The sequence below is a fragment of the Alligator mississippiensis genome, chromosome 4 (assembly GCF_030867095.1).
Source record: "Alligator mississippiensis isolate rAllMis1 chromosome 4, rAllMis1, whole genome shotgun sequence".
Lineage (NCBI taxonomy): Eukaryota > Metazoa > Chordata > Crocodylia > Alligatoridae > Alligator > Alligator mississippiensis.
The window spans coordinates 88,476,122-88,502,730 of NC_081827.1; the positions used below are offsets into that span (position 1 = coordinate 88,476,122).

Below are 26,609 nucleotides of genomic sequence, written 5' to 3' on the forward strand. Positions count from 1 at the left end.
GAAGAACACAAGTGAACAGCCACTTCTGGGTCCAGCAGAATCAGGGGCTGAGGAGGAGGTGTCCACAACACCCTTCTCCATATCAAGCACATACTATTTGTCTTAATTTTTAAGACCTCTCTCAGGATTGGCAGAGGAAGAAAAAACTGTGGGGGGCGGGGGGCGGGCGCTGAGCGTGTGCAGACATTGGGATCAAGGTGGAGCCCGCCAAGATTGGGATCAAGGTAGAGCCCACTGCACCTGTGCAGCCACTACTTCCACTGCACCTGGAGTTGTTACCCAGTGCCGACGCCCCCCACGCCAATGAATCTGCCACCCCCAGTCCTACCCCAGCCCCACACTGCCTGGGGGCCAACCTCAGCTGCACTGCTGGGCCGGAGAGGATGGAGCCCTCAGGACCCCTGCATCCGCCACAAGTCGGGGTAGGGTGTGGGATGAAGCCGCAGCTTATCTGGGGTGTGCGGGAGTGGCAGCTCCCCTGCTGTATGCGTCCTGGGAGGCATGGGGGGGGGCACATGTCCCCAGATCTGCATGGGGCAGAGCGGGCTGTGCTGGGAGGACAATGGTGGTACTGGGAGGTGGGTCAGGGGGCTATGGCAAATTTTGGGATGGCTGCACTCCGCCCATGGCCACCTCCCAGCATTGCTGTCACAGCTTTGGCCCCATCCCACAGCAGCAGCCTGTCCTGCCCCATGCACATCCAGGGAACATGCGCCCCCCCCCCCCATGCCTCCCAGGGTGTAGCAGCAGGAGCTGCACCCCCAAGATGAGCCGCTCCCAGCTCAGTCCCAGCTGGGCAGCATCTGTCCTTCTCCTAGCCCCAGCCCCAGTCCCTTTCTGCTCCTGCTGCAGCTGCTGGAACCCCTTAGATGGACTGCCTTGTGGCCCTACCTCTGCCCCGTGTTTGTGGGGGGGCTAAACCCTGTTAGCCCTCCCCCTTCCACCACCTCTCTCTCAGCTTCTTCTCATCCTACCTACCATATCTTTCAGAATATCAAGACAAAGACTTCTCTCTTGTAAACAGTGCTCATCTTGATTGTCTATTTATATATTTTTTACCAAACAGCAACATAGTGCTTTCTGGCCCTTACACCAGAAAGGTCAGGAAAAAAAGATTTTAAGAGTCCATCTTAAGCTAAGATGGTACATCAGATAGGCAACCATTGATCCTCTCGATAATGGTGTACAGGTAAGAGGTCTAGTCACGTGCCCGATGAATCTGCTTGTGGCTGACGAGCCCAATTTGAGAGCAACACAGCTTGTTACAAGTTTCACAGATCCGTGTGTTTGAGCTGGAGTCCAAGTTTACAGCATGCTGCTATTCTCTCTCACTTGGCTTCCATCCTCTGGATCAAAGCAACTTTATGTTGTGCTGCACCTGGTGTCAGATGCTCCCTCCAGATCAGACAGGATTCTGTGCACTTCTCCCAGCTTTCTACATTGATGTTGAATGCCTTCATATCATTTTTTATACATGTCAGTACTGCCATGAAGGGCAATCTAACTTTCTACAGCCATCTCAAATGTCACTGTACAAAATATTCTTGGGGATATGGTCTCCTCTCATTCTGCTGACATGGCCGAGCCATCGCAACCTCCTGTTCTTGGCAGTGGTTTCTAAGAGTGTCAGTCGTACTTGCACCTCTGTTTCACATTTTGCCTTCCCACTTTATTTTCAGGATCTTACACAGGCATCTCATGTGGAAGCTGTTCAATCGCTTGATATGCCTAATATACGTAGTCAACATTTCTGAGCCATAAAGCAGGGATGACAGCGCATATGTTGTAGATTTGCATCTTCACCTTAGTTGATCATTTTCTGTTGTTCCATACACATTTCTGTAATAGCCCAAAATTCTTAGACACTTTTCTGGTTCTGTTCGTTAGTTCAGCCTGAAGGTCAAGATTCCTGCTGATCACAGAACCCAAATAACAAAAGCTGTCAATGACACCAAGAAATCTACTCTCCAGAGTGATGTCAGATATTGGTTCTTCCACCCCTTGGTAGATGATCACAGTCTTTTTGAGATTAATTGTCAACCCAAAGCTCTTGCATGGCTCAGAATATCTGCCCAAGAGATTTTGCAGGGAAGACTCGCTGTTGGCAACCAGGACTGTGTTATCTGCAAACAGGAAATCTCTCAGACCCAGCTCTTTCACCTTGGTTTTCGCTTTAAACCTTGCGATGTTGAACAAGCCTTCATGGTTCAAAGATAAATATCATCGTTGCTGCCCTTGAATGTATGAAAAAGCAGAAGTTAGTTAAAGAGCATGGGGGGCTAAGACGTACCCGTTTCACTCCATTGTTGATGTCAAAGGCATTTGATTCTTTGTTTTCATACACTACAGTTGCCTTCATACCTTGATGTAATGAGCGAATGACGTTCAACAGTTCAAGGGGACAACCTAGTTTCTTCAGAATAGTAAAAAAGCCCTGTTTGTTGATGGCCTTCATCATAATCAGACTAGCATAGTTAAGATATGCCCATTTCTATAGCCCGTGGTAACTAGGACATTTACTTGAACCCATTAGAAAAACTAAGTTTTACCGAGGGCTGCCTAAGAGGTATACAGGGTACACAGGACTTTTTCATCTTTGGGTCCTCAGTATGTATCTAGCCAACATTAGGAGTGACCAAAAACTACCACCAACTGAGGAAAACCTAGTTTGTGAAATGAGTTAGCTTTAACTTCTAGTAGAAAGTTGAAGGTTCTTAGCATCCACATCAAAACCTGCTACCAGGAATGCTTTACAATGGACTGGACTTTAAAAAAAACAAAAAACATTTTTCTATCCCCATTATGTTGATAACAGACTTAATGCATGACAGCAGAGAAAAATGGTATCATTGCACTGTTTCTACCCAGACTTACCCGCTTAGTATAAATAGGACTTTATTCCCAGTAGCTGTCAATAATTCCTCTCATGAGCACTATTTACTTTTCAATAAATAACTGCTGTAGTCATTATAAACATTCTTAACAAACATGCAGTGGCATTAGAATTAGGCACAGCGTCAAATATAAATTGTTTTATGACAGTAACATTTTAAAAAGCCAGTTTATTTTTTTTCTGCTTGTTTTCTAAAAGGTCACAGAATTCAACTGTTCAGTAAAATTAATTCAGTTCACAATATGTCTTGTTCACACTTGATCTGAAGTAGTATAGTGAGGATTCCTTCTCTAACCTTTATAACATTGCAAAGGCATCCCTTCAAATAAAATTCAAGAGGTCAATTATTGATAAAGTTCCAACATACCATTCAGAATTCACACCTGAATGGCTTTAATCTTTAATTTTGAAAATTCAGGTTGCTTCACTATTAAGAAATATAGTCCTGAACAGAGAAAGTACCAAAACAAGATTTAAGTAACCTGAGATCATTAACATTTTTAATAGAAATATTTAAAATGCACCCTTTGAGATAGTCATGACCACAACAAGAAATATACAAAAACCTATTTATTTTAATATTTGTATCTTTACACAGTGCTTCACCAAATGAAAGTGTGGTATGAAGTACACAGAAGATTAAACACAGAGACAAAATAGCATCAATTAAAATAGTTATCAGTACACTGTAATACTGCCATGTCATCATTATCTTACAATGAAAGAAAAGGAGATACACTGTTAGATAGAATTTCCCAACATCAGTACAATGTACAATACATTAACTTTACAAGACAATTTATCCAGTCCTGATGAAATCTGTATGTACAGTGTCTTCCGAATTCCTACAAAGTATGTCGGGATTTTACTGGCTCTAAGCTAGATATTATAGTGCTCTGTGGTGTTCCAGGAAAAGTAACAATTCAGCTAAACTTGATATTAGCTTAATTAGTCAGTTACAATTTTAATGTAAAAGTGTCAATTTTTTTCAAACTATAGTAGAAGATAAACCTCATAATGCAGTCAAACTTCATTGAAAAACCAGTCCACTTGCAGCACTATGTTTCAAGTTTTTAGCATTAAAACATTTACTTTTCTAAAAACAGTTAAAAAAAACCCAAAGACTCATAGCCATCAATATGAGAATTGTTTTCAACAGCACCTAAGGACGTAGGAAGCCTCAGTGCCTGCTACTTTTGAAAATGGGACTTGAAATAAAATTTGCCTAAAGTGGTTCAGGAGTCTGTGTATTGAACACTTTTTCTAAGTGTTTCTGTTTTCACAGGGCAGGGGACAGCAACCAATGTTGGATCCAGCCAGCAGTCAGGGGACTTTGGCAGTGTTAGGTGGCAGGGCACCTAGCAGTGGCCTGCCGCAGATCCAAACTGTGCGATTCTAGCCTGCTGCCAATCACTGTTGAAGTTCTAAAGCCAGAAGGGACCATTGTGATCATCTTGCTTGACCTCCTGTACTATGCAGGGCATACAGCTTTCCTTGTTAATTTCTTTTTCAACTTAAGCATCACTCTCAGAAAAGCATCGATTTGCTTGTGATTTAAAATATTCCCGTGATGGAGAATTCATTGTAGCCCTTGGTTAAACTTGTCCCAAAAACCTTATATCTAGTCTGCATTTGTCTACCTTCATCTTCCAGCTATTGGATCTTTGTATTTCTTTGATAAATTGAAGACCCCTCCATTATTGCATTCCTGCTCCCCATATAAATGTTTACAGATTAGGTTCGAGTTAACCACCTTTTTTTGAAACTGCACTAAACCGCTGGAGATCCTTGATTATTCTGATGTTTTCTAATCTTGTAATTGTTCTGGTGTGGGTGTTTTTCTGAACTCTCCACTTTTTCCAATATCCTTCCAGTGGTACGGATAATCAGAACTAGACACCGTACTCCTGAAGCAGTCACTCGTACTACGTCCTAATAAGTACTTTGATAACAGCCGAACGGTGACCAGATTCAATTGCTTTCTTTGAGCTGTCAGAATAAATGGTTATTACTGAAGTTTAAGATAAGAAAAAACAACACTGAGTTATATGAATAGGATGACTCAAGTTGTACTATAAAGCAGAAAAAGGATAGAATTTGAATAGTGTAGTACCCTGCCATTTTAAATCAGGTGGCAATATTGGGCAGTAGTGAAACTATGTTTATTTGGATATCTGATAAATAAACCTACAGTGCAAGACTTAAAACAGTCACACACAGTGCTGAATGACTTAGAAACCACATAAACAGTCAGTCAGTGTTAATAAAAAACCCACAACACATATACCCCCAGGTGAATTGCAGCAAACACACTCCAGATCAAAACAAAAAAAATTACAGTACTTGTTCCATAATTGACAGAGATAAATTGCATGTGTTGCATTATTCATGATTGTGGGAAAGACATATCCAATGCATGCAACATAAAAACCCACACCTTTAATAATATTCTCTATGAAAAGCCACAGGTTGAAGAGGCATTGCTGCTTGCAAGCAGTGGTCCAAGTGCTACTACCATAGAAAAAATACTCAATTTGGAACCACAGGCTGAAAGAAGAAAGATTATTCAGATGAAGGTAATTGCCATGGGAAGGTAACTCTCTAGGGATCAACTGGCAATTAAGCATGCACTCTATACCCCCAAAGCCTTTGTTCCTACAGAAGTGAAATTTTCTTTTGAGCATTGCAGGTACCAGCAACAACTAGTAATGCTTCTGGACCCAGCTGCAACAAATTATGATTAAATTATTAAGAACATGATGTTCAAGAACCAGTTGGCAAGAGTGATCATCATAAGGTAAAGTGAAGTAGTTCTTTGAATGCCAGGCAGAATCAGCTAGAAGAAAAATAAAATAAAATTCAACATCTTCTGTGAGAGAGCATTTCAAAAAGTTATGCACATACCTAAAGGGACTGAATGAAATAAGCATACTAAAAAAGTAATCTCATATTTTAATAAGAGTTCAAAATGCTTTATCTTAAATGGAACTGAAGGAAAAAACATCTGTAGGGATAAGCCTTACACAAAAGCTAGTGAGAACTGGTCAGAAGACACTAACCAAGAAGGCCAAGAAAATTCTCAGGGTGAAAAGGCCTTGAAAACAGGCATATTTAAGGGTGTGCCTACACAGCAAGAGAAGGTGCAATTGTGGCTTAGATAGGAACACTGGCTGCTTGAAGATGTAGTAAAAAACAAAAACAAACAAACAAACAAAAAAACCCTCCCAAAAATGGAACTTTAAACTTAGCGTATGCCTGTGTTGAGCCCAGTGCATGCCCAGAAGAGGCAGTGCATTAGTTGCACCCAGCTCCCAATGTCTGTATAGATTGGGCACTTTAGTATGGTATTTTTGGTGATTTTATCTAATAGCTGATTTAATCAGTTTTAGCTAAAAGCTCCAAAAAGCCCCGTTGAAGAGCCCAGTCTATACAGTGCTGCAGAGCCAGGTCAAAGTGGGAGTTGGACTGATAACCTCCTGAGGTCCTTTCCAACCTTACTTCATAGAATCAAAGAAAATTAACACTGCTGCTTCTTGTAAAGTGTATTATTCCCCCACCACCACTACACACATCTTTCAGCCTTCACTCATGCTAGCTTTAATCCAGCTAGAATGGGTAACAATAGTACTGAAGCTGTAGTGACAGCTTCAGCATGGGCTAGAAACCAATGTCTGAGCTTTCCAAGGAACTTGGTATGCCCCAGGTTGCTGTGCCACCAAGGACCACATTTTTTTGCCTACCACACACCCCTAAGTAAAACACACACATTGTTTTAGGAACACAGAATATACAAACTATTTTTTTTTTCAGTCACAGCTGACTGTATGGCAGTGGTCAAGAAGTGTGGCATCCCCAGAAACAGTCTGGGTAAGGCAGCTGGATCTTCCTAGTACAGGACAGTAACAAGGGTAGGCCTCAGACCAGGGGCGACACGTAGGGGGTACACGTGGGTGCATGTGTACCCCCTGGCATGGCTGTGCACCCCCTACAAAAAAAAGGCATCGCCAACACTGTTGGTGGCGCCTGCAAGCGGTCACCGCTTGCCACCCCACCACTGACAATCTGCAATCCCCAGGTTGTTCATGCCTCAGACCCTTGCAAGGGCAATAGCAAGACTATTACTTCTTGACTGTAAATAGGTGACATGCCCAATTGCTAGTTAGAATACAGTAACTTAAAGGAAGAACACTGCATTTTCTTACTTTAGATATTTCTAGCAATTTCTTTGTATGCCATCTTCCTGATACAAAGCCAATATCAAACTATATTGCATTTGCTATGTAACATGTCACTATGTTTTATTTGGAATTAGTCGAATTTATTAGGCAAGTCTAAAACCTTTCTTGTGACCCCACCTGGCTCACTCTGGAATGCTATGTCCCCATTTTGAACTCTGACCATGTGAGGGTAGTACAGTAAGTCACCACAATTCACCCATGCATAGATGCTCTCTTGTTCATATGTTGCACTATAACAAATTTTCTGCTTAAGAGATACTGATTGACCTTTCAGATATAAGTAGGCTTGTGGTATTTAAGTCCTGATCCTGGAAACAGTCAGGATAGATTACATAAATTGAATCAAAACTTCAGATCTTCAACATTAGAACCAGCAAGGTTAAATCAATAAAACTAGATCATGCCAGACTAAATTTATCTTCTTGAGTTTGGTAAAGCTACTGATAAATAGCATCCATCCATGTTATTTTGTGAACCACTTAAGTGTTATAGAAATGCATGATTTTTCAAAAGTTTAGTCTGGAACATGTATATAAATTGCATAAAAAGGTTAACAAAAATGGCAGTAAATGATAAGAAGTCAATAGTGTAGTAGCTCAGAGTACTGGGGCCCCCAGATCAGGTTTTTTATCTAAAGGTAAATTGTACAAAGTTAGAAATGAGTACGTAAAACAAATACCATCTGTAAGAAGGATGGCTTATTAAAATGGCTAATGGATATTAGCATGAGTCATTGTAAAAGTAAAGGATTTTGAATCTGAAATACAATTGCTGGCTAAAGACCTGGAAATCACAAACAATAAAAAGGACTTAATGTACATTAGCACTAACGAAGATGGGAATGTATTGTTTACCTGCAGTAAAGGAGGACAAAAGGTTCTCAGGATGCATCAACTGGGTATATAAACAAAAAAAGGGAAATAGTCTTTAGGGCTGTACAAATTCTGGAGTAAGTCCAGAAAACAACAAAGATTTTTCAAAGTTATAGGAGACTTCACTATGAAGATAGGTTTAAATCTCTTCAACTGATACAGTTTGTAATCTTCTCAGTTTATCAACTAGGTAAGAGAGATGCCTGAAAATGGGTGGAGATGAATTTTTAATGTACATACAGTATCTAAATTAGAACTTAAAAAAAAACTGGGAATAAGGATCTCACTGAACTGAAAAGGAACACAGATGAGAGAAGAATAATTATGTGGAAACCAGTGGTGAAATGGAAAATAAATGGAGCTGAATGCTTATATGGTGATTCTTGCTTTTACTTCCAGGGTTAAAACTAACTACTACATTTGGGGTTTATAAGGTTATACCACGATCAGCAGGGGTGTTTTTTTGTGCCCACTTTCCCCTGGAAGATTGAGCAGGGTCAAGTTAGGATAACATAGGAGTGTCGTATTTGATCAGTTTCCTGTCTCTGCAGCAACTTAGAAACAATCTTTCCTGACTCCTGTGCTCCAAGACTTTGAACATGTTACCAGAATTCCTTTAACAGCTCTTAAAATTTGGCTCTCCAAAGTTTTTCCTTAAGCACTTGAAACCACTAGATCAACTGTAGATCCAGTGATGGTGAAGGGATAAAGTGTTTTTTTCTCTTTTTCTCAGTATATTGACAAGGGATTTGCATATCAGCTATTGCACTTAAGTAAAATTCAGGCATAACTAACCTGCAACCCAAGTAAGCACAAGGCTAATGTAATATTAAATAACCAGAGACACCATCAAGTTTCTGAGCTTAGGTGTATGGAGGAGAGATTTTTATTTCATATCTTGTATTACAGATCATACCTGGTTATCCAGGCAACAGGAAGATTTAAAGGAAAACAACTTTATGTAATTTCTAGATCTAACAGAGTAATTCATTTAAACAACCTGCCTCATAATGCATGTTGCCTAACATGTAGCTTCTGAGAAGGTTTCTTAAAATGGAGGTTGCACAGCAATTCTAATGTATAAGAAAGTTTAATCTACTCCCAAATGCTTCCCTGTTCCTGAGGTTCCTCCATATTCCTTATTCCAGCCTGGAAAAAAACCCCACATCATTCCATTCCTCCAGCTATTTCCTCACTCCAGTTAGAGGCCCAGTGTTATCTATTTTATAATCCTCCAGAGAACCCATCAACTAAGTGCTAACCAAAGTTTATACAACTGGCTTTCTGTATGCACCTTCTCTCTGTAGGCTGCAATGTTCAAAATGGCCACAAGAGAGATTTAATTCAACATGGCAGCATTACCAGCAGTTTTACTGTTAAACGTGACATGATGCACCAATTGTAAAAAAAGTGTTGGGCAAGTGTAACATTTTAAGAATAAACCATCCGTGTAAAGTTATCCAGTGTCAGGAGCATCATACCATGGTGCTAACAAGTAATAAAACCACCTCCCAGTTTCTAATTCACAGATTTTTAATCACCGAGCATGAGGAAATACCAGCCACACTTTATAGTATGTCTGAATGCCATATAATATAGGGTGCGTTCCAGCATGATTCACAAGGGAAGTTAGACAATTGAATTGATCTAATAGGGATGAGGCAAGTTTGTACTGGCTATACTGAGCTATCCCTCCTGAACTGAACTACTGCTTCCCCTCCATCCAGTCAATAAGACACATTACACCTTAGGTTGCTCTGACCTAAGAACATTGCACCTTAGACATATGCTGATTTGCAAAGTGGGAAAACTGGTCAGATTTAAGGCAAATGACTTATGAGAGTGAGTAGTTCACAATCAGTTTGTCCAACTACACACAGTAGGACTGAACAGGCAACTGACTGCCACAGAATATTTACACCCTAGGGTCTCTTCTTCAAACCTTCTTCATCCAGCCATCACATTTAAACTGAGAAGTTAAAAAAATTGTTGGTAATTTGTATACATACAGCATTTAAAAAAAAACAGAACATCCAGGCTAATGGATTCATCTTGGTATGATCATCCTTTCTATGGCACAGATAATGTGATCCCAGTTTTTACAAAATATTGCAAGTAGAGTCACTGCAAAAAAAGTGCAAATGATATGGAAACGGCTCTTCATCATAGGCGCTATGAACTTTGCAATAGTTGAGACGCACACTAATATGACTGTCATGAAGGCCAGGATTACATTTATACATTTTCCCAGGAGTACTTTGGCATTAACAGTCTCTGACTGCAGTGCTTGCTGTTCTTGCTGATGGAGTTCCAGCTTAGAAACCCGGGTCTGGCATGATTCCAAGGCTTCCTAGAGACAAAGAAAAATAAGACTCAGGGGCAGCTGCATTTCCACACAAAACATTTTCTCATTTAGATACTGAGCCACCTCTCAGATAAGATGAAGTGTAATGTATGAATTACCTAAAAAAAAACTGCACAAACAAATGTTAAAAAAAATGTATACACCATTGTCTGTTGAAGTATAATCTCCCTCAACGATGCTATCAAAAGCATATTTCCATCTTTTGTGCTGGAGAAAAATCTCAGTTTTAACATTCATGATGGCTCATGTTTCCTGAATATACTGATGAACTGAATAACTGGGTAAGCTGTTGCCATGGTAACTTCACTGTATTAAGCCCGCACCAAAGTTACTTTCTTTGCATACGCTACAGAAAACATTAGGAGGGTACTGGTTTGCTGTGACACCAATTAAATCTATTGTGCGGTGTGTACCATTAGGTTTACCCCTCTATTCTGGTCTAAACTCACTTTCAACCTCTTGAAAGCCACCTATTGTATAGTGCTGGGACTGTGTTTTCAGCAAGAGATTGTGCTCTCCTTTTCAGGGCTCATTAATCCATGTCTTAAATACATTGTAAGCATACATATCTGAAGAGTCGCACTGAACAGTGCTCAGCCAAACATTTTCATTATAGCTAGGGATGCTAATCACTTTGAATATCATGATATTGACTGAAAAAAAGGGGAGATGGTTCCATTAATATGTTCTTGACATAAATAAAATGCAGAAACATTTTGCTGTCTGAATGCTTTCATTATACTTCAATATCTAACTTCTTCATTTTTTGTAGTAGTAATCAAAATACACGTTTTATTGTTGGTGGGGGGGGAAAATCAATAGTGAATACTTCAGGTTTTCCATTAACCTTTGGAAAGGAAAGAGGGCTTGAGCAGATGAACTCCTGAAGTGCCTTCTAATACTACATTTCTATGATGTTGAATATCTAGCTGACTATACTTAGACTATGCTATTTTTCAGTTAAAATTATTGTTCAATTTCTATAGATGAAATCATTTCATTTTTCAATTCAATTTCAATTTTAAAACAGAAAATTCCCCATCCCCAACTAAATTTATTTTTTCAACATGACATATACCACCTCATATTTTTTTCTAATCAAAGCTGATGACATAGCTCAGCTCTTTTTTTTTTAGGTGATCTGAAGATCTTATTCTAATAAAAATACTCCCAAATGCTTAGCCAAAGTAATAATTAGGTCTGTCAATGTGCCAGTTTATATTACTAGTAATAAAATAATTATCTTAAAGATTAATGTCTTTCATCAGTTATCTGGAAGATTTTTCACTTCATATGCATAAAGCAGTATCAGGCAGACAAGGTTCTTTGGGTAAATCCAACCTGTTTTATTAGACCAACTTAAACAGTTGGGAAAATTCTTCTTTGCAAGCTTTTTTGGGTACAAATACCCTTCATCAGGCTGAGGAAGCGTCTGCAGTTGGTCTGATCAACCGCAGTCACTTCCTCAGCCTGAAGAAGAACAACATGGCTACAACCTATACCCCTAAAGCAGTATCAGGAATGCAGTTTCCTCCAGTAATTCAGGTAAGAACAAGGACAACAACTGTTGCAGGAGAAACATGGGGTAAAAAGGAGTCTCAGTAGGATGGAAACTTTATGAGTTTCTATCTAAAATATATTTAGAATTCCTATAGCTACATAGCTGTTTCTCCTTCAGACCAAAGGAAGGGGCACCTGATGCTCAAAAAAAGTCCAATAGAGGTATCACAAAAAAGTTTTACCTCTTGACATAGCTTCAAATGTATTCTATGATTGATTTGGGATCTCAGTCAATTTTTCTTCTTAATAACTACCCAGTTCTGGTACTATAAACTCAAATTATAATAAAATGTCACACAACATTAATACATTTTGGAAGGGCTTTAGGGATCATTAGCAAGCTGATGGAAAAAATGCCACCTTTGCAATGAGGCAGACAGAGACAGAAGCAAAATTCTTGCATTTCAGAATATTTAATATATGACCTGGGGATTATTTACTCCTCTGCTAACAAGGAGTAAGTTTCTGTTCCTCCTTTTTTCATGTTTTTGTGACAAGGTATTTAGTAGAATTTGGAGACTCATTAGAATCCAACAGGCTGCACCATGAGCACTTCTGCTATAGCCTTGAACTTGTGACCTCTGGGCTGTCAACTCTGTGCCTTAGCACCAAAACCATCCCAGCTCCTCTGGTTTCATTGAAGTGAGATCTTCACCATAAATTTAAAGGGGCCATAAAGTTACCCTACACACATTTAAAAAAAAAAAAAAAGGGTTTAAATCTTTAATAACATTCCTTAAATTTAAATGTAAATATGTAAAATTATTTAAATACAAGAGTTTGTAGAATACCTAGCAAGTTCAGTCATAAAAATACCTGAACATCTCGTGACCGCTCATAGGCCTGATAAGCCACCTTCTCCTCTATGCTAGCTAGCTCTTGTTTCAAGTTTGCTGTTTCATGCTGATGGAGGTCAGTCAGATCATTTAGTTGGTCTTCCAATCGTTCATACCTTTTCAGGAAAAAAAATCAAGTCTAAATTATCTCCTATATGAGTGTGGTTACATCTTTTGAAGAGATGTACACTTTAAAAAGCTACCCTCTTTATTTGATTATTCCATACTCTTAAGCCAAACCACCACCACTTTGATTTGCAATGAAAATTAGTGAAAGTAAAACATCCATGTACCCATTTAGTCAACACCCTAAAAGTTATTTGCAAATATGTTGGTGGTATAATAGAAAATATCATTTAAATAAGTGTACCCAATTCATGCCTTTACGTCTCAGACTGAAATTCACTGTGGTGGCTTTTATATATTTTCCCCTCTTCTCCATCTAAAATAACCTGCCTTCCCTTCACTTCGAGAACAGTAAAACAAGTGATTTTTTATTAAGTACTGTGCTTTATACTAATGGGTTTTTTTTTTCCTATTTACAAAGACATGCATCTCATTAATCAAATTGTTCATTTTCACAATTAATATGACATTTGATATTTGGATACATTCTACTTGGCCAAGATTTTAAAGGGTGACTGCTATCCAATCTAACAACCAAGAAGCACAAAATTTAAGAGTTCAGGTGATTAGCGCTTTCTAAAGAATCAAGTGCATCTCATGCTACAGTTTAAAAAATGGAGATGTCCAAAATTCACTGTTTACCTTAGGGGAAAAATACTAAAAAACAATCTTGGTTTATGTCCAAGTGTTTGGCTCCAGGTCTGGATTTTATGCAGAATATACATCATTGCCCATAATAGATGTTAAAAGGTTAATTTCCAAGTAGTTTAGGACCATAAGAGGATGTTTTGTTAAAGCATTTAAAATGACATATCGCCGTAGTTTACTGCACTGTCTCTCAAAATTGCACTGGGTAACTATGGGCTTGTGAACATTCATAATGCCAAACTGCAGGAAATGGCTTGGGAATAAGAATGCACTGTCAATTGTAGAAGTAGCTCTATTACATCACAGATTATCAGGTTCTAAATGGAAATAAATCAAAAACTTTCCTTTGACTATGACAGCAATGGCACCAAGTGTATGCAATATTCATATAATACATTATGCCAGTAAAGCAAGAGGCAGATTAAAACTTTCCAGAAAAGCCTTAACTAAATGAACATAACTGCCCCATCTATTAACTTGAAATATTATTGTTACAAATGCATTGTAGGTTAACAAAAGAAACAGCACTTTTGTAGCCAATACTTATTACTAAGAACAAAAAGGGAAGTTAATTTTTATTTTATTTATTCATTTTTACAAACAACACATTCAAGCTCACTAATTCTCTTAAAGAATATATTTGCATTCACATGATTCTGAATCACTTCATATAACCACGCAAAAGCCATTTCAAGAAAGCATGAAAAAGAAAATACCTGTATCTTTCCTCTTGCAATGTCTGAGAGATAAAACTATAGTCTCTTTTAAACTGTGTTTTTAAGTTCTCTATATCTTCAGCTAATTGGGATTGTGTCTCCTTTATTTCTCTCAGTTCCTCCAAGATCATAGAAAGCTTTTCTTGGTTGCCCAGAGTGCCTGATCCACCAGGCCCAAAGGAACGATTCCCATTGCTATCTGCAGAGCCAGATGTCCCACTCGAGCATTCATCATCGCTAACATATTTAGTTTTAGGCACAATAGTGGCACTACCACCATAGGCCCTAGAACTAGTTTCTGGTCGAAATTCATCCAGGGTACTTTTGAGGTGAGCAATATTATCAGCACTACCAAATTTATTTCGGATCAAGTTTGCAAACTCTCTAGATTTGTTAAAAACAAACACCGGCGGTGTCAAGGACACCCCTGGCACACCCGATTTGCTGCCCTCAGCTCCATGACCAGTAGTGCGAGATTTGCCATGGACATCTTTTAAAGAGTGCTGTATATCTTTCAGACTGTCTTTGGAAATATCCTTGGTACTCTTGGAGGATCCATTTTGTTCAATGTCTTTGAGCTTTTTGTGATACTGTTCCAATTTCTTCTGCAGCTGGGCAATGGAGTGGGCAGACTTCTGGTTCTTTTTCTCAAAGACCTGTTTAATACGTCCTGCTTGTTGCTTGTCTGCACTGTTCACCAGTTTTAAATATTCAGCCACATTTCCATCACGGGCTGTTTGTTCAATTTTGATCTGCTCAGTAACTTTCAGGATTTTTTGTTTCAAGCTATCTGCACTTAGTTTGACTTTGTGAAATTCTAAGACCCCATCAGGTACATCAAAGTTGAGGTTGGTGTCTGAACCCCCACGGCGAATATTAACAGGCAAACTCAGGGTATTCATGTCATGTCTTTCCACCTGAAAAAGATTAAAATTGAAATTGGAAACAGCTACTTCCATTTTATGTTTTGATTTCCAAACTATTTATAAGAAAAGCTGAGATCACAAAGGAACTTACAAGAACAGAACATATTGAATGCATATTAAACTATTTTTCGTATCATATAGTAAAATGTTGAAAGTGAAGACTTTGTTATTTAGCCATGTAAAACACAGGTTAAATTTCACCCTCTGGGTTGACTACTGATACCCAGGTGACTTGTCTTTCATTTTAAAACAGTAATACAAAACTAGAGTATTAAGGGGGGGGGGGGGGGACCCTTATTTCTCTCAAAATTATTTACCCTGTACCAATTAGGACAATACTAAACCAGACTCTAAGCTTCCCAACATATTTTTATTAATCTATAGTTTCAAATAGTTCAAGAGAGTTAAATCATCTCTTTGTAACTGGATGGCACTTAGGCATGGTCAATTACTCACTGCCACAAAAAAATTCCCTACAACAGCCTTGTATTGTCCAAAATGTGCTTTACTGGCTAAGAGACTGGTTTTGAACATAATGTTCCTCCTTACCCACTGGTCACACCTACAGAAGTCCTTCATCTGCCTGCAGATGCTTTGCAATTCAGTGACAGCAAGCAACATAAATTGCAGTCTATGGTTCTCTTCTCTTTTTGTAGGGGCTTATACCATTCCAGAGTAGGTGGAAGGTGCTTAAGAAAGGTATGGGCATGAGAGAGAGAGAGAGAGAGAGAGAGAGAGTTGCGATCAGATCTAACAGCAGCAATTAGGTTTTAGTGTAGATCAAAAGACTGACCACCATTTAACTCTTCATGTTTGCTGAAGGTCTCCAATCAGTTGACTTCCTGAAGCCAAGTTGTCTATATTTTATCATCAGTGTACTAGAATGAGACAGATTCTCCGTAACTCTCAGAGAAGGAAAACTTGAGGCACTCAAGAGCTAGTACTCTGTCTAGTTGTAACCACTTTGTATATTGTACTTGATGAATACTCCCATATGGTGTAGGGAAGTAGATGAACAATAATTAAGCAACTTGTCTATTGTCCTCTGACACCGCCCTAACCTTGGATAGCATATCAAGATAGCATTATAGGAGCCAAGTCTAACAATATATTCTCATATAAAAGTAATTCTGATTAGATAATTCTCACTTGGAGAGGCTATTTTCAAACATGCTATCCATAAAAGATTCTCAAATTCACAGACATGACAGAAGGTCACCAGGAATATTTCGTCTGAAGACATACAGGCCACAGTTTTTCCCCCAAACTGGATTAAGGCATGCTTTTTCAAGAGAGAGAAACTTTAAAATTAAAATTGGCTAAGTAATGGTGAGTCCATCACCTCCCCTGGTAAGTTGTTCCAACGCATAAAATAAGAAATGATTCTCAACTGTAAGGGTAGTTAAGGCTGATTTTGTTTAACTTTTGGACACTGGATCTTTTTATGCCTCATCTGCAAGACTGAAATTGTCTTTATTGCTTTTAGGTAAGTAAACAATTATGCTGAGATCACTTTTAAGCACCTCTTATGGACCTTTTCTTCAGCAAGTTGAACAAACTGAGGCTTGTTTTCCTAGCATGCCTCATTTTTGTGGCCTTCATTTGAAACAGCTTTAGTAATTCCACACCTTCTCATGTGGACCAGAATTTAACAATCTTCAAAGTGCAATCTTACCAATGATATGCAGAGAGGCAAAACTGCTTCCCTATTTCTTCCCGATAGTCTCCTTTTTATAAATCAAAAGATGATATTAGCTCTTTTCATCAAAGCATTTAACTAAGAGCTGCCATTAACTACAATGACGCATGAGTCCTTCCTGGATTTGCTGATTTCTAAAACATCCTGTAGGTGTAACCTGCTTTCTGAGGGTGTGTGTAGACAAAACGGGGGCCCTAAATTGAAGCAGTGAGTTTTAAAAAACACTGCTTCAATTTAGGGTTGATAAAACCCCCGTGTCATACACAAACCCTGCTGACTTACCTGCCTCTGCGGCAGGGAGAGGAGAGCAAGCTGCCGGCAGGCAGGGGAGTCCCTGGGCTGTGGAGGGTGGGCAGGGGATGCTTCGCTCGGTGGCACTGGAGGCTCCCCGCAAGGTGGCACCCAGCTTAGGTGATCCCAGGGGTCACCACAGCCACAGAGGGAAGCACCAGGCCCCCGTGCAGCTCAGGCAAGCAGGCTCGGGGGGGTGGGGAGCTCGCTGCTTTTCCCAGGCTGCTGTCAGGCTGCCTGCAGGGGCTTCCTGCAGAGCTGTGGAGCTGCGCAGAGCCTGGTGCTTCGCTCCACGGCTGTAGGGGCAGCTTGCAGGAGTTTTAGTTTGCTGCACCCCAAGTCGTTTAAGGTACATTACACCGCCAAATTTCTTACAGCAGCTGGAATTAATGTGCAATACATTGCTGAGGCATGCAAACACCAAGACCATTAAAGCAGTGTAAAAGCACTTAACCCACTTTAAAGTGTTGTGCACACATGCCTCTCGTTCTGTTTACACACGGCCTGAGTTCCTAGATGTAATACCTGGCATTTGGCTGCATTAACACATTTTGTTGTAACCCGTATAACCATGTAACCAGGGAGATTCAGAACACCCTGGTGTCAGTAACCCATTTTCGTTATTTACTATGTACCAATCTTTGGATCATCTGCAAATTTTACTAGTAAAACACTAAGTTATCATCTAAATAAGTGACTCTCAACCAGGGTGCTGTAGTCACATTGCGTGAGATGCCACACAATGTTAGCATTGTTAGGTGTGTAAACATGATAAACAAGATAAACCCAAAGATTTCACACAGGAATTCATAACGTTAAAATAATTCTGACCTGTTGTGGTCCGAGTTCTTTCCAACAGAAAACTTGTTCTATTATTTTTCTGTAGGCAAAGAATGAGTGAAAATTAAGAGCTGGCATTTTCGAAGTGGTAACTTAGGTCTAACGAGCTGCACAGAGGGGGTAACCTGAGTCTAAAAGGTTGAGAACTACTGATCTAGATCACCAATATGTATATTAAGCAGCACGGATTTCAGAACCAAACCCTGGGTGATCCTGTTAATAATATTCCACACTCACTGATGTCTCTCCTTGAGTAATCAAGCAGAACTAATGACAAGACACTGAGTCTTGCATTCACCTTCCATATAGATTGGATCTATTTCATATATCTCCGAAGAGTAGCATTTATAAGCCATTTTATCATGGACTATTCAACACATTACCTTCTGACACACATCACCAGTTGTTAGGACTTTTTTTACCTACACCTTCCTTGCACTTTTATCAATATGGGGACATGCAAGGATGATGCAAAAATAAATAAATAAATAAGTTATTCAAGTTTTACTATAAGGGGCATGCAGAAGAAATGCCTATAAATAAAAAAAGACAGGCTGAGACTCAATTAGCCAAACATTTAATGCACTAACTTCAAGTAGCCCAAACAGCATCTACCTGTGTCTTTGTTGACTTGCAAGTACTGTTTATGAAGTCTGATGCTGATGAACGTAAAAAAAAAAGTCAGGACAGCACAGCATTTGTGTTTATGTTTGTGTTACAAAGCCCTTAGGAAGAATGCAGACAGCACGGTTCTGACACTGGTCATTTCCTGCTAGGCATATTGCTTACATCACTGGAGTAGTGACAGCCTGTGGATCTCAGCAGCATGCTTGCAGGAAAAAATATTTAGTGATATTTGACAACTCAAATGGGGATATACCATATTTACTCGAATATAAGATGGCCCTGATTATAAGATGACTCCCCCAATAATTAAATTCTATATATAGAAAATGTATAAGTTCTATACAATTTTCCAGGTATAGAATCTAATTATTGGAAGTTTGTCTTGAATTTGTCAACCTCACACTGCTACAGCAGGGAAAGTATTGGCTGGGGAGTCAGTAACCCCCTTGCCCTGTCCCTCCATCTTCTTTTCCCTGCAACTCCTTCCCCCTCTCCTTCTTGTCAGACCCTACTCTCCATGAGCACATGGAAGTAAGGAACAAATTTGAAACAACTGACCTTGAAATCACCATAGCTGTAATAATTTGCATATATTACCCATAAACTTATTTAATCCAGAATTGATACACCTTACCTTTTTTTAAACTGCTGCTAGTTTTAGCACAGGTACTCCATAAAACACACTTAAGTAGCATTTGGCACCTGCTTATATGGAGACCAAGCAATGCATGATACTATCCCAAAGCCAAAAGCTCATGATTCACCATATAGTCCATTGTGCTGGGCCTCATTAGAGTCTAAAACATGAACCAAGTGTTCTTGTCACAAGTCCTGGGATCCTCCAAAAATACATTTGCAGGTAAGGCATAGGGCAACCTGGTCCACCTTCACCTTGTGGAGAGTGGGGGCTACACTAATCATATAGGACAGGTTGAGAGAGGGACTAACAGGGATTCTGGCCGAACTGTTTGGGGCCCTGTTTGGTGACGTTTAAGGCCAGTGAAGAAACAAGAATCAATGGAAATGGAAAAGCCACAGCTCAGCTGCAGTGGGAGTGAAGGCAAAGTCAGAATGCATTCAATAAGGGCTCACCATGACTTGAAAAAGAGTTGGTGCTGAAGGGGACTGCACTCAATGGGCACTACCATTTATCTTGTTCAGATGGGTTGTACTAACCTTGTGGTAGGTTCCCATCAGCATGTTTGCCCAATATGGGTCATGTACTTTATAATCATTTTTGGTGGTAGCTGTATTTAAATCAACAACTGCCTGGCTGGTTTCCATTACTGAGCACATACTGTGTTTAACAGCAGTTCAGAGATGGACAACGTATTTAATTAAGTTTTCTTGCATGCATATGTAAGACTAGGGGCTTTTTTTGTTGCAAATGCTGATGGGGTCAACAGACATTTACACAGCCTGGGACAGTGAACAATATACTTTAGCTGAAATTCTCATTTCCAGAAATGCTATCTCCCCCCCTTAATGAGTCATAGAGAGAATGCAAACAAGTAAAAGCAACTTAGCATGTATATACCCCCTTGCAGAAATGGCTAAGAAATCCTCACCAAGCTTCTAAGATGAATATACCTCTCCAATTTCTATCTACAGAAAGCTGATGCACAGAGGGGACAAGTAACTTGTTTAAGGCCACTCGGTAAGTCAGCAGAGACAGGAGTTTGCATACTCAGGTCCCTAGCTGTCGCTGTGTAAAGTTCATCAGATAAATTACTCCATCTGGCTAAACCAGTAAACAATAAAGCCCAACATAAAACATTAATTTCCTGAAACAATACAAGACACTTTTGTAGAAGCCTTGACACAAAAAAACAAAAACACACTAAACTAAATTGTTGAGCCACACATACAGTCAGACACATTGCTAATCTTATCCAGGACAAACTGTACATACTTCCAAGGATGGGTGGGGCTGATTAAAATCTTTATACAGAACTAACTACTTACTTCCTTTAGAACAAAAAAGATATTCTAAAAATATATTAATCAGAGGCAAGCCTGAACCAGGTCTTCTTCCCTTTTTACTAAGTGCTGAAATATTAGGGGTGCTGACAGATGTAAACCAAGCCCCACCCCTCAAAAGCCCAGCACTTTACTGGAAGAGGAAGCGCTTCAGTTTGACCCAGCTCCCCAGAGTTTGTCTAGAACAGGCACTTCCACAGGGCTTTTTGGTGCTTTTATCTAAAGCTGATTCAAATCAGTTCTTAGATAAAAATGCCAAAAACCCTCCTGAAATGCCTGATCTATACAGATGTTGGGTGAGCCGAGTCAAACTAACACGGTGCCTCTTCTGGGCATGCACTGCACTCAGTTCAGGGGCACACTAAGCTGAATGCAAAGCATCATTTTTTTCTCCCTCAGTGGTCACAAAGCTAAGCTGTTGGCCAGGCTCCCTGCTTCCTCAGAACTACCACCTAATTGGTAAAGAGGCAAAAGGCCACTGTGGGAAGCAGCAGCATACCGAGAAGTAGTAGCTAACTGTCAGACATTTTTAGAGACTAGCAAATTTGCTCCCAAGTGCCAGGAAAACTATTCACATTGGAAAAGTATTTTAGCATTGTGAACCTTGATACACAAAATTACTGGAAGGGAAAATGGTGAGAATGGCGACCTCTTTTTCAGTTCAGTGTTTCAAGTACTCATCTTGAATGTTAGAAATTCAGATGCTCTCTTCTGCCCGACACTTGCTAGGGAAGTGCCCTACTCAATAGGTTAAAGGGCATTCTGGGAGAAGGGTTTGCAACCTCTTTTGCTGACACTGTTCCTCCCTGTATAAACAAACAGTAATTGGAAGAGGGACAAAGACCCTCCCAGCTCTCAAGGAAATAAGCCAAAAACTGTCTAGGGTCTTGCTCTTTTTTGTGTGATTTTTTTTCATTATTTATAGAAAGAGAAACAGTTTAAAAGGTGGGACTGAGGGAGTCCCATCCCATTGTACCTATAACCCAGTGATTAAGACACTGCCCTGAGTCAATCCTTCCTTCTCAGTCCTTCCTGCTAGAGCTGTTCTACTTTGAAACAGAAACAAGAGAGACACAGACTCTTCAGCTTGGTGATTAAGACATTGGCCTGGCAAGTAGAACACTTATTGGGTTCCAGTTTTTTCTCCATGTATTTGTACAAAGTGCAACAGTGTCAACAGCAGATATTGAGAAGCCCTGCCTTATTACACAGTATCCAATAGCCTTGCTGTTATGCTACTCCTTTAGGAGGTGGGTTCAAATCCCCTGTAAGTAGGAGGTGGGAATTTAACCCAGGTCTCCCCTATCCTATGTGAGTGCTAACTGCCAAGCTATTGGAAAGAAGAAAACTATCGCTATGAACACCAGCCTTTTATTTCCTTTGCTCTTACTACAAGTCAGGAACAAGAATTATTCTGTATTAAACAAAAACTTTTCTATTTGTTGTTTCCTTCACCCCTACTTTTGGCTACTGAACTGGAAAAAATGTTTGTAAGACCAGTAGCAACACTAATTACAATCACACTGAAGATGCAAGGAGCTTACGTGGGACAAAAGAAGGAAAGCCCTAAACACAGCCTGCGTGGGGAAAGTAACAGTAAAGTAGAAACATCCTGCATCTGGCCTAAAAGAACAGTAAATGGGACACTCGGGTGCAAGCTGCTGAGCTTCAGAAAAAAGCAATCCCAAAAGAAAAGTGGCACTAGGCCAGCATGAGGAAGGAAAAGCATTAGCTGGGAGACTGAAGGAATCCACAGTGCTTAGGTGGATTAGAGAGACATCTGCACATAGCAAGCCCCCTTGGGAAAAAAAGAGACACAAACATATGCAAAGCATACTAATAGCGTAGGCATTCCTGAGGTGTTCAGCTTGTTTTTTCCACACAGGGGAGAGGGATCAGGAAAAGACATGAAAACATTTTTGTGTTATGGGTGGGGAAGGTTGCAAGGTCACACATTTAACTTCCCAAGAGCAAGCAGCTATTTGTAATATTTTCTTAAGACTGCGTTAAAGAGCTGTATTCCTTGAGATGTACCCAGCAACCTGGGTACATCTGCCTAGAAAGCCAGAATGCAGCAGAGTAGTGTGGGAGCTTGCCTGTCATGCACCATGAGCCCTTTCCTGGGCTGTTCATATGAACCTTTTTAGAGGCTGGTGCACAGTGGTTCAGAGGAGAGGGAAACCAGATGGGCTGTGCAGAACAATGAATTCAAAGAGCAACGTGTTAAGGACTTTAATAGTGTCTAGGCTAAATAAGCCTGAGAGAAACATAACATTGGTCAGACAGCAATCAGCCATTCACATAATTATTTTTTAAGTACAGTATTGCCTAGACACAAATTGGAGACCCACTATCCTAAATGCTGCACAGACTTGGTACAAAAGGGATTATACTCTTCTTTAAAAGGATGCAAGGTGTGTGAAATGCACAGAAGCGGAGGAGGGGGAAAACAGGAGAACAGTAATAATAGTACACGTGCAGACTACATCAGAACCCTGCAATGACATTTCTGTAGATGGATAGTCTTTAATAGGCTTTCACAGGTATAACCGATTACAGTTCAGTAAATAATCCCATGAATGATGCACAGGTTTGTTCTTTCCGTTGGATTGTTTCTGCAACATTAAAAAGACCTCCTCATTCCCCTCAGCCCCTTCCCCCTCACACACACCACTTTAGTGAAGTATTATTCTTGTCCTTAATTGGTAGGTATAGGACTCTACATACACCAAAATCACCTCTAGACCTGTTAGGTAACATTGTACAAACTTGTTTTTTCCCTGCATTTATTTGCCAAAGCAGAAATGTGTGCTTAGAAGGTTTCACTAATCTTCCAAGTCCTCTGGGTTTTTTAAGATCTGAACTTTCAGCCTGATGTGAAAGGTTGAAACTAACCCTTAACAGGATATCAAGGCTAGAGGCAGAAGTTACATATAAACCGGTTCAAGTGATCAGAAACTGACTTAAACCTGTAACGGAACAGAAATTCAGTGCACATAAGCCAGACTCAAAATGGCCGAAATTGGTTTATGATAAATCTGGTTGAACGTAGTATCAGACTTAACTGATAGAGGTCAAATTGTTTATGCAACTTCTGTCCCAGACCCCTTCCTGGTTCAAGTTAAATCACGGTCCCCTAGCATGTTTTGCAGGCTGAGGTTGGGCTATGCTGTCTGCTGGAACGGAGCAGGGTTGGCCAGGCCGCTCTGCTCTCTAGCTGGAGCAGTGACAGCTGGCTGACAATGGGGTAGGTGTGCTGGGGACACAGCCCCTGCCAGACTCTTCCCCACTGGAGTGGAAGGGGCAGGGGTATGGGTTAGCAGGCTCAGGCAGAGGGGGATTAAACCTCCCTGCCTCCCCTCTCCCACCAGCACGGACCCCAGCAGGGGTCTACCCGACATTTCCCCTCTGCTTGTGGCTCAGCACAACCAGGGACTCCCAGAGGCCCCCTCCTAGCTAGGGGGTGATCCTGCTGCACCTTCCCAGGTGCTGGGGCCAGGGTTTTGCTTGGGCCAGTGCAGGAGCAAAGGCCAGATCCATGGGAGAGGGAAGGGAGTGAAACAGCCCCAAGCCCAGGTGGGGACATGCAGAGAGGGATCTGCCACTTACACACTGTATTTAACCTGGTTCCAATTTGTTCCAAGTTGTTTTTTATTCATATCAACTTCAGTAGCTGCTGTATTATAAGTAATCTAATTTTTATGCCCAGAGACTCTAATCTGATTCTGGCAAAGAACTCTTATTTAAAAAAAAGAGTATACCAATAAGAGTATTACCCTACAGATCGGTGGCCATCTGGGAAACAGTGATCACCTAATAATAGAATTCTTCATAAGACGTCGAGTGGGTAAGGTAACTAGTAGGGTGAAAGTGCTAGACTTTAGGAAAGCTGATTTCAATGAACTCAGGCGATTAGTCAAGGACACACTGCGGAGTAGGAGTTTTGAAGTGATGGGAGCCCAAGAAGGGTGGCTGTGCCTTAAGGAAATGATCCTTCGAACACAAAGGGAGACGATCCTGATGTGAGGAAAAAGAGGGAAAGGGGCCAGGAGGCTTCCTTGGCTGACCAGAGAAATCCAGGACAGCCTACAGGCCAAAAGGGGGGGCACATAAAAAGTGGAAACTGGGAGAGATCACCAAAGAGGAGTATACCTCCTCTGCTCGTGCTTGTAGGGAGGCAGTTAGACGGGCCAAAGCTACCATGGAGCTGAGGATGGCATCTTAAGTAAAGGATAACAAGAAATTGTTTTTTAGATATATAGGGAGTAAAAGGAAGGCCCAGGGAGGAATAGGACCCCTACTAAATGTGTAGAAGCAATTGGTGGTGGACAGGGGGGGACAAGGCTGAACTCCTCAATGAGTTCTTTGCCTCAGTGTTCCTAAGACAGCAGCAAGACAAGTCTCTCACTGGGATTGTAAAGAGGCAGCAGCAAGGCGCCAGACTACCATGAGTAGACCCTGAGATGGTGCAGAGTCACTTGGAGAAACTGGATGCCTTTAAGTGGGCAGGCCCGGATGAGCTCCATCCAAGGGTACTGAAGGAACTGGCCAACGTCATTGCACAGCCACTGGCGGGAATATTTGAACGCTCGTGGCGCACGGGCCAAGTCCCGGAGGACTGGAAAAGGGCCAATGTGGTCCCCATTTTCAAGAAGGGGAGGAAGGAGGACCCGGGCAACTATAGGCCAGTCAGTCTCACCTCCATCCTTGGCAAAGTCTTTGAAAAAATTATCAAGGCTCACATTTGTGAGAGCCCGGCAGGACAAATTATGCTGAGGGGAAATCAGCATGGGTTCGTAGCAGGCAGATCATGCCTGACTAATCTAGTCTCTTTTTATGACCAGGTTACAAAACGCCTGGACACAGGAGGAGGGGTGGATGTCGTATACTTAGACTTCAGGAAGGCCTTCAATACGGTATCCCACCCCATACTGGTGAACAAGTTAAGAGGCTGTAACTTGGATGACTACACAGTCCGGTGGGTGGCGAATTGGCTAGAGGGTCGTACCCAGAGAGTAGTGGTGGATGGGTTGGCTTGGACCTGGAAGGGTGTGGGCAGTGGGGTCCCACAGGGCTCGGTCCTTGGACCGACACTCTTCAATGTCTTCATCAGCGACTTGGACGAGGGATTGAAGTGTACTCTGTCCAAGTTTGCGGATGACACAAAACTGTGGGGAGAAGTGGACACGCCGGAGGGCAGGGAACAGCTGCAAGCAGACCTGGATAGGTTGGACAAGTGGGCAGAAAACAACAGAATGCAATTCAACAAGGAGAAATGCAAAGTGCTGCACCTAGGGAGGAAAAATGTCCAGCATACCTACTGCCTAGGAAATGACCTGCTGGGTGGCACAGAAGTGGAAAGGGATCTTGGAGTCCTAATGGACTCCAAGACAAATATGAGCCGGCAGTGTGACGAAGCCATCAGAAAAGCTAATGGCACTTTATCATGCAACAACAGATGCATAACAAATAGATCCAAAGTGGTGATAATTCCCCTCTATCGGGCGCTGGTCAGACCACAGTTGGAATACTGCGTGCAATTCTGGGCACCGCACTTCAAGAGGGATGCGGATAACCTGGAGAGAGTCCAGAGAAGGGCCACTCGTATGGTTAAGGACTTGCAGGCCAAGCCCTACAAGGAGAGACTAGAGAACCTGAACCTTTTCAGCCTCCGCAAGAGAAGGTTGAGAGGTGACCTTGTGGCTGCCTATAAGTTCATCACGGGGGCACAGAAGGGAATTGGTGAGGTTTTATTCACCAAGGCGCCCCCGGGGTTACAAGAAATAATGGCCACAAGCTTGCAGAGAGCAGATTTAGACTGGACATTAGGAAGAACTTCTTCACAGTTCGAGTGGCCAAGGTCTGGAACGGGCTCCCAAGGGAGGTGGTGCTCTCCCCTACCCTGGGGGTCTTCAAGAGGAGGTTGGATATGCATCTAGCTGGGGTCATCTAGACCCAGCACTCTTTCCTGCCTATGCAGGGGGTCGGACTC

At 41.1% G+C, this 26,609-nt stretch overlaps 1 protein-coding gene across 4 annotated transcripts in view; it reads right to left on the reverse strand.

The window, feature by feature from the left end:
• Nucleotides 1-8,857: 8,857 nt before the first annotated feature.
• The window catches only part of TMCC3 (transmembrane and coiled-coil domain family 3), a 64,765-nt gene continuing 47,013 nt past the window's right edge, over nucleotides 8,858-26,609 (reverse strand). Inside the window, exons 2-6 of one of the 4 annotated variants that reach the window (XM_059726202.1) lie at nucleotides 18,002-18,050; nucleotides 15,730-15,869; nucleotides 14,255-15,171; nucleotides 12,745-12,880; nucleotides 8,858-10,353 (exon numbers count right to left, since the gene is read on the reverse strand). In XM_059726202.1, coding sequence (XP_059582185.1) covers nucleotides 10,051-10,353; nucleotides 12,745-12,880; nucleotides 14,255-15,171; nucleotides 15,730-15,801 — 1,428 coding nt within the window. In that variant the 5' untranslated portion in view covers nucleotides 15,802-15,869; nucleotides 18,002-18,050 and the 3' untranslated portion in view covers nucleotides 8,858-10,050. The remainder of the gene's footprint in view (nucleotides 10,354-12,744; nucleotides 12,881-14,254; nucleotides 15,172-15,729; nucleotides 15,870-18,001; nucleotides 18,051-26,609) is intronic. The other 3 variants (XM_019480956.2, XM_059726203.1, XM_014610936.3) reach the window with 3 other exon arrangements.